Genomic DNA, 17,790 nt, shown 5'->3' with positions numbered 1-17,790 from the left:
ACTCGCCGACTATATATCTTCCGATCGACCGCCACGAAAACCCCGAGGCTCATCCTTCATGAACCGTCGTCTGACAGACGTCCGATGAGGTTGCTACTTTAGCAAACGGCTCACCCTCCCATCCACCCGTGCAGGCGAACACCACTCAAACACCTTCCCACAAACAGCAAAACAGACAGCATAAAAAATCGGCAGCAGGTTTGCATCGATAGTATGGTTGAGCAAATACGCCCACACACCAACAGAGCACCACAATACCGGGAACACTCCAATGCCGAAAGGCGACACACAGTATCGAAGGGCGCAAAGGTCCCGGAGGCGATGGTGAAGATATGCCTGCTGAATGGCCACGAGGTGGAAGCTGTTGCCGGGTCGGGCGCAATAAGGAGACCATCTTCCAGAGAACAGCACTACCTCCACCCGGTCCCCGGGCCCCGGGAACGAAATCTCACACGCCACTCCATCGAGCCATCGGATCATCCCTGGGTGGGTGGGTCGACTTTCATTGATTTCGATATTGCCGGATGTCCATTTGCTGTCATCGGAATTCGTTTCCGTCCGGGGTAGGTACGGCAACCGCCCCATCCGAAAGCCATTTTCCAAAAACCGAATCGAGAGAAAAGGAAAGGGAGAGAGAGAGAGAGAGAAAAAAAATAACACACACACACACCGGATGACTAGGCGCTATTTCGTGACTCCATCTTCACGCAGCCAACCCTTCACGGCGTTAGTATGCACTTTCGATGTGTTCGCTTACGCTGCTCGCATCGAAAAACACTCGACAAAACTGGAAAAGACTTTTGCTCCGATAGCGCACTCGAAATAAAAAAAAAACAAAACACACAAAATGGCGCCTTGGTATGCAAACAGGATTAAATGGTGGCAACTATGGACTTACCGTTTTTCCTTACTATTTTCCACCAGCAAATTTTCTTCCGCAATTCTTTTCTTTCCATTGCAATAAATGCTTGTGCGAGTGGTTTGTTTTTTTTTTTTATAGAAAACATAATAGCCTTATCATGGCTCGATTTTTATTTGTAGCTTTTTTCTCTCTGGATAGCACACACACCCACGCATTCCACATGTGCGCAATGGAGATCGAGGAAAGGGAATGAAAATGGAGGGGTGAGGGGGAAGGGAAGGGAGGGTTCGTGGCTCTTTAGTTCATCTATATATATATGTAGTTTTGGTTTTATATTTTTTTACATGTAAACTCTTAACGCTTCGTTTTGTTTCCTTTTATTTGCGCTTACATTCTAATCCCTCCGCCCTAGCTACTGCTGGCCCGAATCCTTTGGATCCGCCAATTGCTCGCACCCTTGAAATACACCGTTTCATCTACACCTCACTCTCCGTTACTAACTTTATTTTATTAGTTATTAATTTATTCTAATTTGCTATAGTACAGTACGTGGCACCAAAAAAAAACCCGCGAACTTTACTCAATTCCATTGATTTTTTTTTTATGATAAAACAAGATTTGCATAACGTTTTTATGGTAAAGTGAAGGTAGCCTGTTAATCAACAAAAATTATGCTTTTGTAGTCTTCGGATTGCTTGCTTCACAGCAGTAGCAGAATATGGCTTCCCTAGCACACTCATATGCGCCTGAAGGTATGCAATATTGAATGTTTTAGCAGTGTCCTGCCGGCATTCGTAAAAAAGCATCTTCCGAATGACTATTGCATACCTTCAGGCGCCGCACCACCACTACAAAACGCATCTTCCCGTGCGCATGCAAACACAAACCACGTACCACACTGTTTGCATGCCCCTGAAAGGTATGCAACACGCATAGCACAGTGTCATTCTGAAAGCTCCGTGCGTTCCGCACATGCCAAACCGCATTAGCAGTGGAAAGAGTTTGATTTTGCACAAAAAACTTACATACATTTGATTGATTTTAAATGAAAATTCGGATTTTGGAATGTATTGGTTTCAAGTGCCACATACCGTACCTGGTATCCGTCCTTCTCTTCGTTGCTTATATTACTTCGTTTCGTCGTTTGTGTTTTCTGCCAGATTTTCGGAAAATCACGGGTAAGGGAATCCGCTTTATACAAATGCAGGGAGGGGAAGGGGAGAGATAGAGAGATAGAGAGAGAGAGAGAGAAAAGGAAAGGGCAGGCGAGCGACAGACCATGAGAAGGTGGAGCGATTTAGTTGCATTTGCTAACATTATTTAAATTACAACATGATTCAGAAACAGGGAGCGCTCTCTTTCAAACACGGAACGTGTCTTACCCAACACATGCACACATCCTTGCACGCACACATACAGACTCACTCATACACAAACGAAACAAATCCAACACACTCAGTCGGTTTTGGGATGGGAGGGCGATAGGTTAGGCTAGGCTGGTGGTCGAAAGCGGGCAATATGAATTTAATTTATGTTTTTCCGCCCGTTTTTCCAACCTCCCTCCGGCTCCGGGATATTGGAAGCTTTCGCTTGCTTGCTGTTTTATCGCTCGATTTAATATTTTACCTTCCAGCACCGTTTTGCTGTGTCACTGCTGCGGCGTCGTCGGACGAAGGTGGGCTGGGTTATGTAGGATTCGGACGAAAAACCCTCCCGGTACCGGAACTAATTGCTTCGGAACGAGCCTGAAACGTCGAACATGAATCACACGAACCAGCCAGTCGATAACGAGCAGTATACACACTAAATAATGTTCGCCGACTAGCCGGGTCTAGCGTCTTCCGTGGTAAGCAAGCCTCGCTTGCTTTGATTGCCCCGATTTTCCCGCAATTTCGTTTCACTCGCTGCGCTTCGAACCAACGTCGCCTGGGTGTGCATTTGGTGTGTCGCATGGCATTGGGCCGGGATTAAAAGGGGGGGGGGTAACTCTATTCAGCTAGACAAGAATTGGGCATCACCGTTCACTTCGCTGCAGGGGTTTTTTGGCCATTTGGTGAGGCGCCGGAACAAAAAGGCTGGGGATGGGGAAAGAAGCTGATCGAAATCGTTTCGGGAGTCGGTGCACTACACACTAGCTAACACGGTAGCATCATACACTGTTGCACGACCAAACCCCGCCGTTTGGGTGCGAATAAATTCGTTTTGCAATTGAGTTGGCAAACTTTTGGCTTCAGATTTCTGGCCATTTTTTTTTTTTGTTGTTCCGATGAGTGAAGGAAGTGGAGTGGCGTGGAGATGGTATATGATGAAAGCATAAACGTCAACACCGGGACGTACGGACGAATGCAAACGTTCCCTGCGTTCAATTTCTACGGAGAAGTCAGGTGAAGAACTGCCCTAAAAGAACCACAGTGTGCTGAACCAGCCAACGCCCATCAGCAGCGCGTACGAGACGATGCCACCGATTGAATCCAACCCGTTCGACTGTCCAGTGTCCACAACCGCTATCGAGTCACCGTGCACCGTCCTTTGATATTGTGGTAGCGTTCCAAACAGCCATCCTCCGGCAGCACTGAAGAGTCGTACCAATTTCCCTGGATGAAACGCCAACCAGGTACGAGAAGAAGCCGAAGATGATGCTATCAGGACGGGAGCAGATGAGAGAGAGAGAGAGAAAGACGCAGAGGGAAGCAAAAATATTAGACATCAGTACATTATTGAATTCTGTTTGACTCGCAAAAAAATTAAAAACAACCGGATCAACTTGATTCTGGCTAAAGAAACCTCCTCTCGATGCTAATGAGATAAACGGTGGACATTGATGAGGCTCAAACGTATCCGGGGTCGGGTTACACATTGCACCTGATGCCTGCACCGGACCACCCCAAAACGAACCGGCCTCGGCCCAATCCATCCCCATTAGCCACTGCTCGTGCGCCCGAAAGGTAGACTCAACGCACCGCACCACCAATCTCCCGCTTCGCCGGGTGTTTGGTGATGTGTGTTGCGGTCTTCGCTGCCTGCTTCAGGTGGGAATTCGTCAGCTGAGCAACCTGGCATCCTGTTTCAAATCGAACCGAACGGCAACCCAAGCTCAAAAGCCCTCCACACGAACACACACACACACACCCACCCACACACACAGACCACGTGTTATTGCAGGGCGCAGAAGGATAATAATAACATCCTCGATGATGGATGATGGAAACTGGCGACCCGGCACCCTTTCCCACCGGCTTACCTTCGTCCTTGTCGCTCATGAAGGAAAAGTGTACACCATTATCGCTGTTGGAAAGCACGCGCACCTGGGGATAGTTCTCGTCCGCCATCGCCACCGTCGACTGCCGGTACAGGTCGAAGATATGGGCAGCACACTCCACCTAAAATCAGCACACAAACACGCGTAGAGAAACAAAACAAACACGTTAGTATGGAACGGTGCGATGTACGGTACACTTTAAACAGCGTCTTGCGTTTGGAATGTTTTGTATGTTTTCGGAAGGGTGCACTGGCCTCATCGTACGCTGGCGCTTAGTGGTGTGGCCACCCAGTATAAGTGCCACCAATTATCGATATATCGATGGGCTTATTGCTCTCCTGTGTGCGCTTCCATCGTACCCGGTGTTGGCCGGAAGGCGTGATTAGCAATCCATCAAATCAATAATGTACGTTCGATACACGTGCGCCACACGCACGCCCTGCGTTGAAGGTGTTATAAACTGTTCACCTTCGCATTAGCATGAAGTGGCACTTTAGTGCTATGAGTGACTACTTCTAACCAGAGCAAGCTTTAAAATACTCAACTTCCTCTCAATAACATAATTAAATTATTATAATTGCCTACATCCAGGCGTTTTTTTATAAAGCAATCAGCCTAAATTTATGCAATCCTTTAATAATCTTACCTACTTTAATTTTTCCATCGTAATATTTGCTTTTTAATACCTTTTAATTAATATTTCAACAAAAAATCGTCAATGAAAATATCACACTGATTACTAATAAAGCGCCTAAATATATGCTATAAATCAATCACTTTGGTTAGTTATATTTATCATAGATGCAAAATAGTTGCAATTCATTCTAGTGATTAGCATAATGATTCAGAATGAATCAATAATTTAAATCTTTTTAGGGAGTAAGTTAATTCAAACCTATAAAAATATTCAAAAGTGTTTTCTGATTAAACTCATCGAAAGAAATTTAATTTATTCAAAACATTTAAGATTTAACTCTTCGTGGAAATTATCACCTCACAATTTAAACCACGAGTTAGCTCTTATAGCTAAATATCGAGTTAACTTGATATTTAACTCCTCACGGCGAACTTCAACAGACGATTTAAATCATGAGTTAACTCTTCTGTGAGCTCTGTTAAATCAGTGAAGAATTAAATCCCGAATTGACTCATGATGTAAATCGTGAGTTGAAGGTCGCCGTGAAAAGTTACATCATGAGTTCGCTGGAAGCCTTCGCCCCGTTCACTTACTTAAAATTGTTGAAATCTTTATGAACGAGTGAAAGAGTTAAATTTTTATACTAACCCTTTAACTCGGATTTAAATCCTTGAAAGGAATTAAATTTCCCATCTCTAATTTATACGCTCCTAACATTTCCGATGTGCGAAAAATTAGTTATCGATCCATTTGCTAGCGGTTTTGAAAAATATATCTTGTTTTTTTTTGTTTCCCCAAACAAGCAATAAACTATCATCGGTATTTCAGCGCCACCAACGAGGAAAAAATATTTAATCTCGCAGCTGCAGCGATTCAGCCCGCCGAATACAGTGCGTGCATACGGCATCGAAAAAGAGCTTTGCCGCTTGCATATGGCTTGTAATAAATTCAAACCCAAATCCTACCCCGTTCGGTTTTTGACAGAAAATCGAATACCGACCTTCATCGACAGCGACATGGTTACATGCAGCCCCGGGTTTCTTTTGTATCTTGTCGGAAGCGGACCGAGCAATGCAACCGAATGATGGCAAAAGAAGCCCTCCCATCAACAACAACAACATCACCGCTAAGTGTGCTGAAACTTTCAGCCCCCCTCCCCTCCAGAACGGGGTGAATGGCACGAGAAAAAAGTCAATGAAAGTGTGCCGAATGAAACTGGCAGCCTCGCGGCTCGTCATCTGCGATACAATTGACAGTAATTTCCGGTGGTGCTTCAGCAACACGGAACACACCGTATCGAACCGATGCAAAATCAACTCGCTGCCGAAAAATTCAAATCACACTCGCTTCCACCCGCACCCCATTCTTCCGCGCGGCAACGGGGGTGTTTTGTATCAACCTTTTGCGCGAAAAAGAAGCTTCCGTCCGGCGGGCTTTATTATCAAAACGTCACTTGTCGTTTCCCGATGTTCACCGTGCTCGACTTTTTGGCAAACTTTTTCCACCATTTCCTTATCGCTCTTGCACGCGCTCTCTCTCTCTCTCTCTCTCTCTCTCTCTCTCTCTCTCTCTCTTTCTCTCTCTCTCTCTCCCTCCCTCTCTCTCTTTCTCTCTCTCCCTCTAATGCAGTTTTGTGCTGCGGTGAACCTTCTTCCGGCGGTGCGACAAAAGCAATGCGGTGTGCATGTATGCAGGCGGCATCGCAGGGACAAAAAAAGCTTTTCCGTGTTCCCGGCACCACCCAACCGGTTTCAATAACAAAATCCACCACGAATTGCGATGCTTTGTGTGTAAAAACGGAATCGATCAAAATGTGTGACCTACAGCGGCCACCCGAGCCCTTTTCCCCGCTTACCTCGTTTTGCCCGTCGGCGTCGCCTATTTATTTTTTCACCGTTATCCTTACCGTGACCGCACGATGGCATTCAGCGCCTGCATCTCTGCAACGCGCTCGGTGGGGCACCCGAGCACCACGGACTTGTTGATGGAAAGAAGCGTTCTTGCTCGACCAATCACCCACACCGTACCACTGCTCCCATCTTCTTTCACTCCCCCTCCCCTCCGCACGCCTTTTTGCCACTAACCCTCCCCTCACCACACCACCCTCCCTCCCACCAACCATCCCCCTTTTTGCTCTATCCATTTAAACACGACGATGCAGCTATACTTCGACATGCTTGTTTTTCGTCCCACTTGTTTCCACCTTCAACCCTACCCCCCGCCCCCCCCCTCCCCTCTCCTTCTCCTTCCTTCCACCCCTCTCCCCATGCACCGGAGACGTGCACCTGCATAAGGCCAGATCTCGTCGACAGCACGATTCCCAGGCTCACTCAACCGAAACCCTCCACCCACCCACACCGAAACCTTCACTTATTGTTATTTTTGCCCTTTGTTAGCCCTCCCGCGTCTAGCAATTTCCAACCCCTTCCGCGGCTCCCTCCTCGCAGTTCCTGTTTACTAGTCATATCTTCTCGCCGCGCTAGGCGCGGGCCCGGCAATGAATGGTGTCGCGGGCCGGCTTAGGCCTGGTAGCAAAATCCATCCCGAAGCCACACGCCGGGAAACTCGGAAAACTCGGAATTGGAAACTTTTATTCTGTACTATTCCACCCCCGCGCCACCGTACCGTACCACCACGCAGTGCCACCGTCTATCCAAATCGAAAACTCGAAACAATTCTGATTGATCGAACCGCCGCCGCCTTCTGTTCCTCGCAGCGCGTACCGGATGGTGTGCGGCGGGCAATGCCGCACCGCACCGGGTGTATAAAGCTGGCCAACGCACAGTGCCGATCGGGCGAAACAGCGGAACAAACACACAGACAAATCCATCGGTACGCATTTTGCTGAATGATTTTCAAATAAAATTCCAATAATTCATTTCCTGTTGATCAACCACACGGCACAGAAGGAACCGTCGAACCAAAAAAAGGGAGAAACAGAGGAGTTTTCTTTCGCTCTTTTTTTCTTGCGTTATGTTGTTGCTTGTCCCTCCCGCGTACACATTCCGTAGTCCTCCATATATCTGTATGGTCAGGCCGTGGCCGCAGGATAAAAAGTAAACAGTAGGAACAGTTTTGTGAAAATGTTTGCAACTCGCTTCGGTGCACATTTATAGAAATAAATTTTCATCCCCTCACCACAAACCCCCTCCCCCCCCCCCCTTCCCTGTACCACACCCATTCCCCTCGGCCGCATAGCAGGAAAGACCCCTTGGAACAAAAAAAAGGTAGAAGAATGGCAATAAAAGGGAGGAAGGAGAAAAAAATATGGCACCACGGGAAAACTAGCCGTGGAAAACCTTAGCCCAGGTGGGCTGAAAAGGAAAGCTGTGTTTTTTTTGTGTTGTTTGCTCTCTCCCTCTCTCTTTCTCTCTTTGGTTTGATACAGAACCGTACCACCGCCATCAGGTTCCGCCATGGGCCCGTCTTCTTCCGTCACTTCCGACGCTGTTTCACGCACACGGATCTAACTTTATTCGCTTTTCGCCTCCCGTGTACTGCTTGTTTTTTTTCTCTCTCTCTTTATTTCCTTCGCCATTTTGTCTTCTTTTTCTAGTTCAAAATTTTATCCCCACTTTCTCGCCATGTTTATGCCCGCTTTTCCAATCAAAGAAAACATACCTCTCACACTGCCAACCCCAATGGAAAAAGGAAGGGAGGAATGGAGAGGATGGAGGTGGGTAGCTAGAGGGGTAGGAAACGCTTTCGGCTCATAAATCATTCATGCGTCCGATGTTGCTTGAGTGCGCTTCGCATTGCTGCGCTGCGCGAAAATTTTCCTTCCCGTTCCTGTTCCAAGTTTGTTTGTTTTTTTTCTGTACTTTAGAGCGAAGTATTTTTATGTTTCCTTTTCTTCGTTTTGTTTTGTTTTGGTTTTTATTTTGTGATTTAATTTACTTTTAGAGCTAGTGCCTCCTGCCTTCATCACGCTACACTACTCCCGTAATGTGTTCAAGCACACACATTAGTACATCACCCATGTGATAATTTTTTGTTTTTCGTGTTGCTCACGTTGCAGATGTCGCAAAATGTCGACAGGTTGCGAATACAGTAATTTTGTCTGGCGAATTGCATACCTTCTGGCGCTCACGTCACTAGAAGCAACGCTGTCAGATCGGAGCAAACGCGCCTAAAGTTATACGATGCGCATCGCACAGCGAAAAGAAAGAAAAAGCAATACTGAATGCTCTTACTAACCTTGTCAACAGCTTGTTTATCGCTTCTTTTTTTCGCAATGGCTGTCCCCACCAGTATGCCGATACGCCGTGGCGTGCTTTCCAGCGCAGCGGTGTCATCTGACCGTCCGTTCGGGCACCGCGAAATCACGAACGTGCTAAACATGATAATTTTAGCCGGAAATCTCACGGACAGGGCCCCACGTAACACCACGCCACGGCGGAAAGTTAGTGATGAAATTAATGCATTTAATTTTCGGATAACAAGACATCAATCAGCCACCGGGACGCCGGGAACGCTCGATGATCGTGGGCGGGCCTTTAATCGTGCCCGTGGCACGATGCGGGACAAACCAGCGTACCGGAGAGGCCCGCTAAACGCGACGAGCATAAAACCCGGGCCGGACCAGTCACGGCTCGCACCCCAATAAAAGGAACGCGTCCGGCAGCGAAGGCGGCCAGTAAATAAAGCATTTCGCTTTAATCAAGAAAATATCCACGGCGCACGAAGCGCACCGGTTCGAGCGGCAGAATGTTTAGTTTTTCGATGAAAAATATCCAATTAGCGAATGCGAAAACAGCCAATTAGCCAGAGAGGGAGAAAAAGAAAAATCGAACGCCTAACTTCATACAAAACAGCTAGCATACATTTAGGCGCCTTCGCTTAAGATAAACGATTTATTCTTGTTTAGCGTGGTCCTTTTCCTTTTTTGTTTGACTTACTTCAATGCATGCGTGAGAGACTTTCCGGCGGGAAAGTTTTCGCCGAATAGAAGCTTTTTTGCTAATTCAAATTCAACAAGCAGTGCCGCCAAATATGTCACCAGGCAGACCGTCTTCGGCCTCAGCAGTAGTACGCGCTTTACCACTGCACTGCATGCGTTTATAGTCCGGGATTGAGGTGTCTACGTGTGGCTACGTGTGGCATCTGTTTTGTAATCGTCTTTCCACTGCTGATGAGCAATTCGAGCAGGCTAATGAATGCGCTTGGGCAGCAACAAAAACAAACAAAAACCGAAAGACGCTCAACTTTGCCTGCGGCACGTGTATCAATTATGTATCCACCGCCTTACGAAACTATTTTCCCTTCTTTTTCAACTCCCGTGCCTACCGTAACCGCACGGTTTGTTTGGAATCAGTTTGAAGTAGCAATTTTTATAAAGCAACGCTAAAATCTTGAACCATGTACACAAGCATCCGCTTCCGTTTGAGCAAAACCACCATCGACGACGACGATGACTCTGGCGCAATGAGAAAAAAAACGATCCATAGCAAATAATGATGATCTCCCGAGGAAGAGGGAAGGGTGGGACAGCAAACGGAAGGCGCCTTGGGGTGGAAGAAAAAAAACTTGCACCGGAACCTACCAAGAACAGAGCCAGCGAAGAAGCAGCGTAAAAACAAACGAAAAGAAAATAACAACAACAAAACCGAAGCATCACAAAATTCCCACTTCCGGCTGCGCGATGGCCCAACTGAAAAGAATGGCTCCCGGAAAAATTCCTCCCCATGGCAGCTCCCCCTTACCACGCTGCCCCGTCTTACCTTTAGCTTGCCGTTGCGGAAGTGTCCGTGCTCGAGCAGCAACTTCAGCCGGGACACGGCCAGCTCGTAGCGACTGTTGGCGGCGCCTTTCCGGTGCTCACCGGATGTACTGCTGTTGGCCGTCGGTTCCTGGGTGGTGCTAACGGCCGCCGGCAGTGGCCGGTTGATGGGGGACGTGCCCGGACCCGTGCCGGTGCGAACCGCACCCTCCTCCAGGTCGTTTTCGTGCGACTCCAGCTCGGAGGCCGTCGGACCGGTCGGTGCATGCTGCGGCAAGGAAGACTTGGCTGATTGTTTTTTCCTACTGCTACGGTTGCTAGGTTTGCTACTGCTGGTGAGGCTGGCCGTGCCGGCCAGGGCCCAGGGTTGGGTCGCGTACTCCAACCGTGAGGGTAGCTGCATCGGTTGCCGGAGCGGCAGATCGTTCACGTACCAGTCCAGCTTCGGTGCCGGCAGGGACGGTCCGGCACGGCATTCAACCTCCAGGAATTCCTCGGCACCGTAGTACGACTTCATGTCTACGATCAGAGGCTCACCGGTCGGCAGATCGACCACGTTCATCGAGCGCGTCGCTATCTTCGTGTGGAAGGATGGGGCCGCTTCCGTTATCTCGCAGCTGTACTTGCCACTGCTCTGCGGCTCCAGGTTCACCAGCACCAGATGGCTCGCATTCGAAAGATTCACCTATCGGAAGAAGGTTAGAGAGAGGACATCCTTACGTACAGATGGGGCACATCTTAGCTACACGTGTAGTAATTTACTCACATTTACACTGATGCCCGCCTTTGGGAAGATTTTAATCGACGGTATCTCTTTGGAGGTGTAGCGAAAAAACTCGTGCTTGCCCTTGTACCACTTGACCGAGTAGAGGTCCTCGTCCGGCAGATCGCACTCGCAGATAAGCGTTGCACTCGTGCCGACCAGTACCGCCACCGGTACCTGTATGTGGACGCTCTCCAGCCCGAGGACGCTGTGAGATACTGTGTGGGAGAGATAAGCCGTGAGATGAAGCGAGAAAGAGAGAGAGAGCACGATTAGAACAGAGCAATGAAATAGTGGCAAAATGGACACGATTAGTATGTCAGCCATCTTGCGCTAACCTCACCTCATGCTGCACCAGGCAGTCAGGGCAGCTCGATTACGATTTAACTGGGTTTTGCGGGCTTAAACAAGAACCTTATTTGATTAGCATAAACAATGGGCCCAAGCCATTCTTTGGTGCAAACGATTCGGACCGTACGGGGCCCCAACCAAACCGAAACCGACACTCTGCACAGAACACCCGGGATTTCCCGATCCGATCTGTTAGCCTCCCGGGACCAACACACTGCGAAATATTTGATCTCGGCGCGGCGCTGTGTGCACTCCTCTACCGTTCTGCGGCCCCGCTATCAACCCGGCAGACTGCTACCGGGCGTGCAGGCGAAACGTAGCCTCTTCGTACATCTTCATTGTTAAATATTAACCAATGCCACCACCACACCGAACGGTAGACAAATTTTACCGCCCGGCATTTTACCAACACCCGGAAACCACTTCTGATAATCTAATTCTCTCTCCACCACACACACACACACTCACACGCACAAAACATACACACCACCATGCCACTCAGCAGTCGGTGGTATACACGTTCAGGCTCGTGGACCATTTTTAATCAATAACGAAACAGCTACCGTACGTTATCGCCTATGAGTTGCAATTTTCTACCACTCACGCCTATTGTCTGTCCGGATGTGTTGGTACCGTGTGTGGGTGCGCTGGAAAGTATTGGTGTAAAACATAGCCTGCCTGATAGCGTTCAAAACTTTATTAATGTTTTCATTAGTTGTTGGGCCATTTTATACCAACTTACTTTCGTTGCAGCCATCGAACGTTGGTGGGAAAACGTGTCGTCACTTATTGAATATATTAAAAGTTTCGACACGTTATGTGTCGTCGGTTTTGGAGGGGGGGGGGAGGGCTAGCGCCTAAAGTTAGGCTCGTGCTTTAAACGTTACACTTCCCCCTGAATGTATACTACACCGCACTGCAAAGGAGATGTTTTAAGCTTTGCGATAACAGAGTGTTGAATAGGAGTGGTGAATTAATATAACAACAAACACAATTGTTTGATATCAACTGGCACAATTATCTTCCAAATTGAAACAACACCAGAACGCGTTGGTTAATGCTCATACTTTCCAACACACCCACTATTCTCGGTGTGTTGTCGGCATCGGTTTCAACTAACAGACAACATCTGGCAGACCGCCTAGAGCATAGCAAAAATCCTCACCACCAGCACCAACCGAGCGCCGTGACCGGAAAGATTTCCTAACTCCAGCATAATCCCAACACAACGGTGCCGGTGCCGGGCGCGCGCGGAGACGTAGTAGTGTTGTGACTACGGACGACTCTCGCCAGCATTCCATTAAGGCACTGCGAGGCCGCTAGATGGTCGCTAAACAAAACCCACCACCACCGGGCGGGATGAGATGAGAAATAATCCCGACAAAATCAATCATCCTCCACACGGGAAGGGGGGGTCTCCAATGTTGGGTTCATTAAAACAAGTGCACGGGCACGGGCACCGGTGGTGCAAAACGGTTACATCATCACGCGCACGTTGATTGTTAATTACGTTACAATTAATTTTAATATAAGCCTCCGGAATCGTGGGGGGGGGGGGGGGGGAACGAAAACCCGGTTAACAGCCCGGTGGAACAGGGTGAATATCCATCATTAGCACCGGCAGTACAGCATCGGTTCAAGAATGTGGAGATGGTTGATGGATGCCGAATTGAAGCGAATGTCCGAGGTCCTTCTGCCGGAATGGTGTTGGGATATTACCGATATTCTGCCCTGCAGCCGGACAGCAATCGGGGAAGGGAGGTGTTTTAGAGCAGAGCGGTACACCTGCTAGCATTCCGGAGCTTCCGAAGAGTCTAATAAGCCTCATTAGCGTACTCGCTATCGTACGGTTGTGCGCGTCCGAGGTAAATCGAGTACGCGCTCAAGTGACTAGTGCGCTCTACCGCCACTTCAGCCAAGTGCGCAGTAACTGTCCGGCAGTCATCCGGCAAATTCGTATCTGCCGGCGAACCCCCGGTGGGGGTGGAGTAGTTTTTCTTTCCGTGCACTATTTCCCGAGGACGCCCTCGAGTGAAGATGCTCCCGCAGCAAGACCACGGACTCGCGGCGCCATCCCATTGATGGGATGGGGGACCGCACCTTTCCAAGAAGCTGGTTGAAGTTTTCCCGACCGCTAAATATGTCGCCGCCTGGCAATGCATGCTGTTGTTGTGCATGCCGAACGAGGTGTACACATTGCCGCTAACGACGTCGAAACGATGATAGGCATGTAACATCAACACCTCGCAGGGTGTAAAAAAACCCCCCCGTGGAAGTCCCGCCGTGCTGGGGGGGGGAAGTTTTGTGCGCGCGTTCTTTTATTCCCCGCGATGGTTCCTTTAACCGGCGGTACGCAGCAGCTCAACGCCCTGCCAGACGGAGTCGATGGGAAAATAATACGCGCAATGACAGGTTCTTGCCGGAAGCCACAAAGGCGGCCCGGATAACGAGGCTTCATCCCCTCCCCCGTAACGTCCGCGCCCCAACCGGGAGTTCGTTTTTGGGTTGTTGTCTTTATAGCCCGCCCGGTTTGGGTAAAAGCTCGCGCACGGCCACATGACGGCAGCGTACGGGAAAAGCGCAGAATGTTAATTCGGTATATTATTACAATATTTCTCTCCCGTGCGCGCAACGGAATGCCGGCTGCGATACGTTTCTTTGCAGATTGCTGCCTTGTTTTTAGCACAAATGTATATCTTCCCCCCTTGTGCCGGTGTATTGTGCCCACCTCGCCCCGGCACTCACTCACAAGTCACAGCCGACTGACGAAATGGTATGGGCAAATGCAAACAACACGGCCATATTCGTACCATACCCGCGCACCATTACGGGCACGGGGCAACTTACACGGCAAATACGGCCGACTCAGCATGGGAACATTCCACCATCGCTCGGCGCACACTGTTTGGGAAGCAAATACGAACCGAACCAGCAACAACAACAAAACCTACATTCACTCCGATGACGAACACGTACTGCCTGCCGGGTGAGTTGCTCTGCATGGAACGACGGGAACGACCTGATTGCACCACCCCCCCGGGCCCGGCCGTGTCGCCGGTGGGTGAAGTGGGCGTCAGGAGTCAAACTTCTTTTTTTTTGCTGCCGGTGAGTTATACTACTATTGAAGCTTGTGCAGGGAGATGTTATTCAATTACGATCTAATTACTGTGTTTTAGATTCATTTTTCCTGCTGTATGCCGTCCCGAGCATTACAAACAAAAAAAAAACCCCTCTGGTAGAGTTAAACTTCAAAACTGCGAAGCAAGCGTGCGGTGTACATGTACCAATTTGAATGTTTGAGGGAGTTTAAATTGGTGGCAACTTGCTTAAAGTTGACGTTCGTGCGGACGGCTTTAATTTTCAATTTTTCACTAATAAAATCCAACATCTAACTAACTCTTCAAGCAATTACTGTTGCAATTCAAAGTGTTCCATCAGCAGCATTAAAGAACTCAACGCATCACAATAATGAGTAGTTCTCCTCTTTTAATCAGCATACGTGTAACGCTTAATATTAGTAATTAATCCATCAAAAGGTTAAGAAGCTCAATTTGTTTCTGATTCGTTTATTGCACACAACTCTTATTGACAGCTATATCTTACCGGACCTTAAAGAATTAAGGCCTTTTATTCATCTTTCTCACGCAAATAGAGATGAACGAGTTACATTAAGGACTTTTAGTTCATACTAAAACTCACATCATCAGTGAGAGTCTGTCACGAGATATTTTACACCGGAAATTCTATAATACTTCCCAATAGAAACTAACATTGCATACCTGTAGGCGTTTCAAACCAAATTAAATTAATATATTGTGTGCAAGAAAAAAACCTAACTGGAATCTAACTTCAGTGTGTGATACATCAGACTGCGGTCACATACACTTTATCTGAAAAGCAATCCAGTATTACAAACTCTAATCAATGAATCTGTCTCTAGCTTGATCTCAGCTTGATCTCACATAACCTCTAAAATTTAGCGTTAGCGCCTGAAGCTCTGCAAACAGAGCACAGTAATATATAGTACGTAATTCTCTAATGGATTGACCTATCTTCAGCTTGATCTCAGCTTGATCTCTCATATCATCTAAAATGTAGCGTTAGCGCCTAAAGCTATGCAAACAGAGCACAGTGATTTAAAGTAAATAAGAATTTGTAGTATTTTAGGATAATCAAGCAAGGGGAGCTGGTAGATGTTTCTCACACGTCAGAATCGGTACATCCGGAGCATTTCCCAGTAATAAGAACTCACTGCTGACTACAAGGTGAAAATCAATTCTAGTAAGCCAGCACCAACACCTCAGCTTAGCTCAGGAACTCACCGAACGTAAAGAAAAAATTGTATCAAATCCAAAATCACCCAAATAAGACCACACAGCGCACCAATCAATCATAAACCACCGTAATGAATAGCCATTTCGGTTCGTATCATTGTCAGGCAGAACTATTGTTTCCAACACTGAAGGGCTGGAGTGAATGGCAAAACTTCACCCGGCACGGATCCTGCTGCAACCGAACGTCGGGGTAATGCACACCGGACAGCAGCTCGTACACACTGATCTTTTCCAGCTCGAACGCTCGGGTGCTGGGAATCGTGCGGAGAAAGTTAAATTCCGGCAAAACTTCACATCCCAAAAGTTCGTGCTGTCCTACCTTCAGCAGCAGCAGCAGGAGCAACATCATTCCAGAAACAAAACACAACCAGAAGCGAAAAAGAAAAAGGGTGAAAAGGGACCTCTGATGCACTCGCAATCGAAAAGTGACACTCGACACTCGGCTTCGGGAATGTTTGCCTTCTTCGATGGTGGATGGTGGAAGATTTCGGTACCAACTTCGGTCTTCGAACAAAAAAAAAAAACCCCACCCGAGAAGTCCGAAAACGATGGCCAAATAAATCGAGAACGATGTGCAATGTTGCAACAAAAAACACCAAGCGTCGGGCAGAAGTACAACATAGCAAAAAAAAAAAGGAAAAAACACTTCCCATTCAACCCGATTTGCGTCAGTCATATCTGGTGTGTTGGCGAGGTATTGCCGAAGCAAAATCGTACATCTCTCACTTCTCCCCCCCCAAAAAAAAAAGGAAAAACCCTCTGTGACGGGTGGGACCATTTGCTGGCCACCATCCAGCACTTACCTTTCATTGCCAGCAGCTGTATAAGGCAAAGGACGATTTTAAACCGAGCACATAACATTTTCACTTCTGCTCACGTCGCTCCGTGTGTCCGTGTAATAGGAATGCGCTCACAGCACGGAATATGATTGGGTTGTTGTTGTTGTTATTGCTAGATACGTTCTACTGCTACCGGTGTCCACGTGCCTTCAGTTTCAAATCACTCTGCGCCACCAGTGTCCGTTTCCAACCAGTGTGCCTGGCACGGTTTCGGCACCAACTTCAACAGCAGCGCACCACTTAATGCATGTTCACCGTCGATGCCGTCGCTGGCGTTGGTGTGCTTTTTGCCTGTCCCCGTTTCGTTGCTTCGTGATCGACACGCTGACCCTTGCCGAGTCGCCCGGCCCGGGCATGGCGAGCGTACCGGGTCCGACCAGCGTCCGGGGTTTCACCCATCCAGGGTTTGCGGCCACTACGTGCCGGTCCCGGGAAGCACGACTCGTCGCAAACTGTTTCCGCTTTTTGGGGTGCGAGTTCCGGTGCGAAGAACACAAACGCCCGAATTGCTGCAAAAACCCGCCCGACCCAGAACGCTCTACGTACGGAACATCAGCCACACACACACACACGCACGCACGGATACACACGCATATACACACTAAAGCGCACGAGGTCGCAGGCGAAGGGTAAATATTTGTTCTTGTCCTCTAGATGATAGAAACACTTTCACCACCACCACCACCACCACCAACACCATCACATTCGTTGATTTTCCACCCCGTGTCCGTACGTACGGGTGGGCAATGTGGTGTGTGTGGTGGCACTCATTGCCACCATCCGGTGCACCATCTACATACAGAAGTGTCCGGGGGTTTTTCGGACACCACGGGTACGCTTCCGAGCGCAAGCCCAACTCAACGACTCAACAGTTTACCACCGATTTTCCGAAAACCGAACCATACCGTGTACCTACACAGTACACATGTTTGCGGCGGTGTGTATCTGTGTGCGAGAGACGGGAGGGGGTTTGTTCTGTTTTTTTCTTCTTCTTCTCTCACTTCTCTTTTTTTTTATTCACACTTC

General features: G+C 48.2%; 1 protein-coding gene across 1 annotated transcript; it reads right to left on the bottom strand.

Moving 5' to 3' along the window:
- Positions 1-1,004: 1,004 nt before the first annotated feature.
- Positions 1,005-17,429, bottom strand: LOC128306772 (uncharacterized). Its single transcript, XM_053044380.1, has 5 exons — positions 16,729-17,429; positions 11,244-11,458; positions 10,479-11,162; positions 4,104-4,242; positions 1,005-3,501 (listed from the first exon to the last, which is right to left on the bottom strand). Exons 1-5 carry the CDS (start codon positions 16,784-16,786, stop codon positions 3,260-3,262), a joined length of 1,338 nt encoding a protein of 445 aa, XP_052900340.1. The 5' UTR covers positions 16,787-17,429; the 3' UTR covers positions 1,005-3,259.
- Between the last annotated feature and the right edge of the window lie 361 nt (positions 17,430-17,790).

This window comes from Anopheles moucheti, chromosome X (genome assembly GCF_943734755.1).
Source record: "Anopheles moucheti chromosome X, idAnoMoucSN_F20_07, whole genome shotgun sequence".
Classification (NCBI taxonomy): Eukaryota; Metazoa; Arthropoda; class Insecta; order Diptera; family Culicidae; genus Anopheles; species Anopheles moucheti.
This window is presented reverse-complemented; position numbering and strand designations above follow the sequence as displayed.

Excerpts from the sequence above, each read along its gene's own strand:
- LOC128306772 (XM_053044380.1), bottom strand. The coding sequence starts at position 16,786 with ATGTTATGTGCTCGGTTTAAAATCGTCCTTTGCCTTATACAGCTGCTG. Across the intron at positions 4,243-10,478 it reads TCCGCAACGGCAAGCTAAAG|GTGGAGTGTGCTGCCCATAT; the intron begins GTAAGACGGGGC and ends TGCTGATTTTAG. Across the intron at positions 3,502-4,103 it reads CATGAGCGACAAGGACGAAG|CATCATCTTCGGCTTCTTCT; the intron begins GTAAGCCGGTGG and ends CCGTCCTGATAG.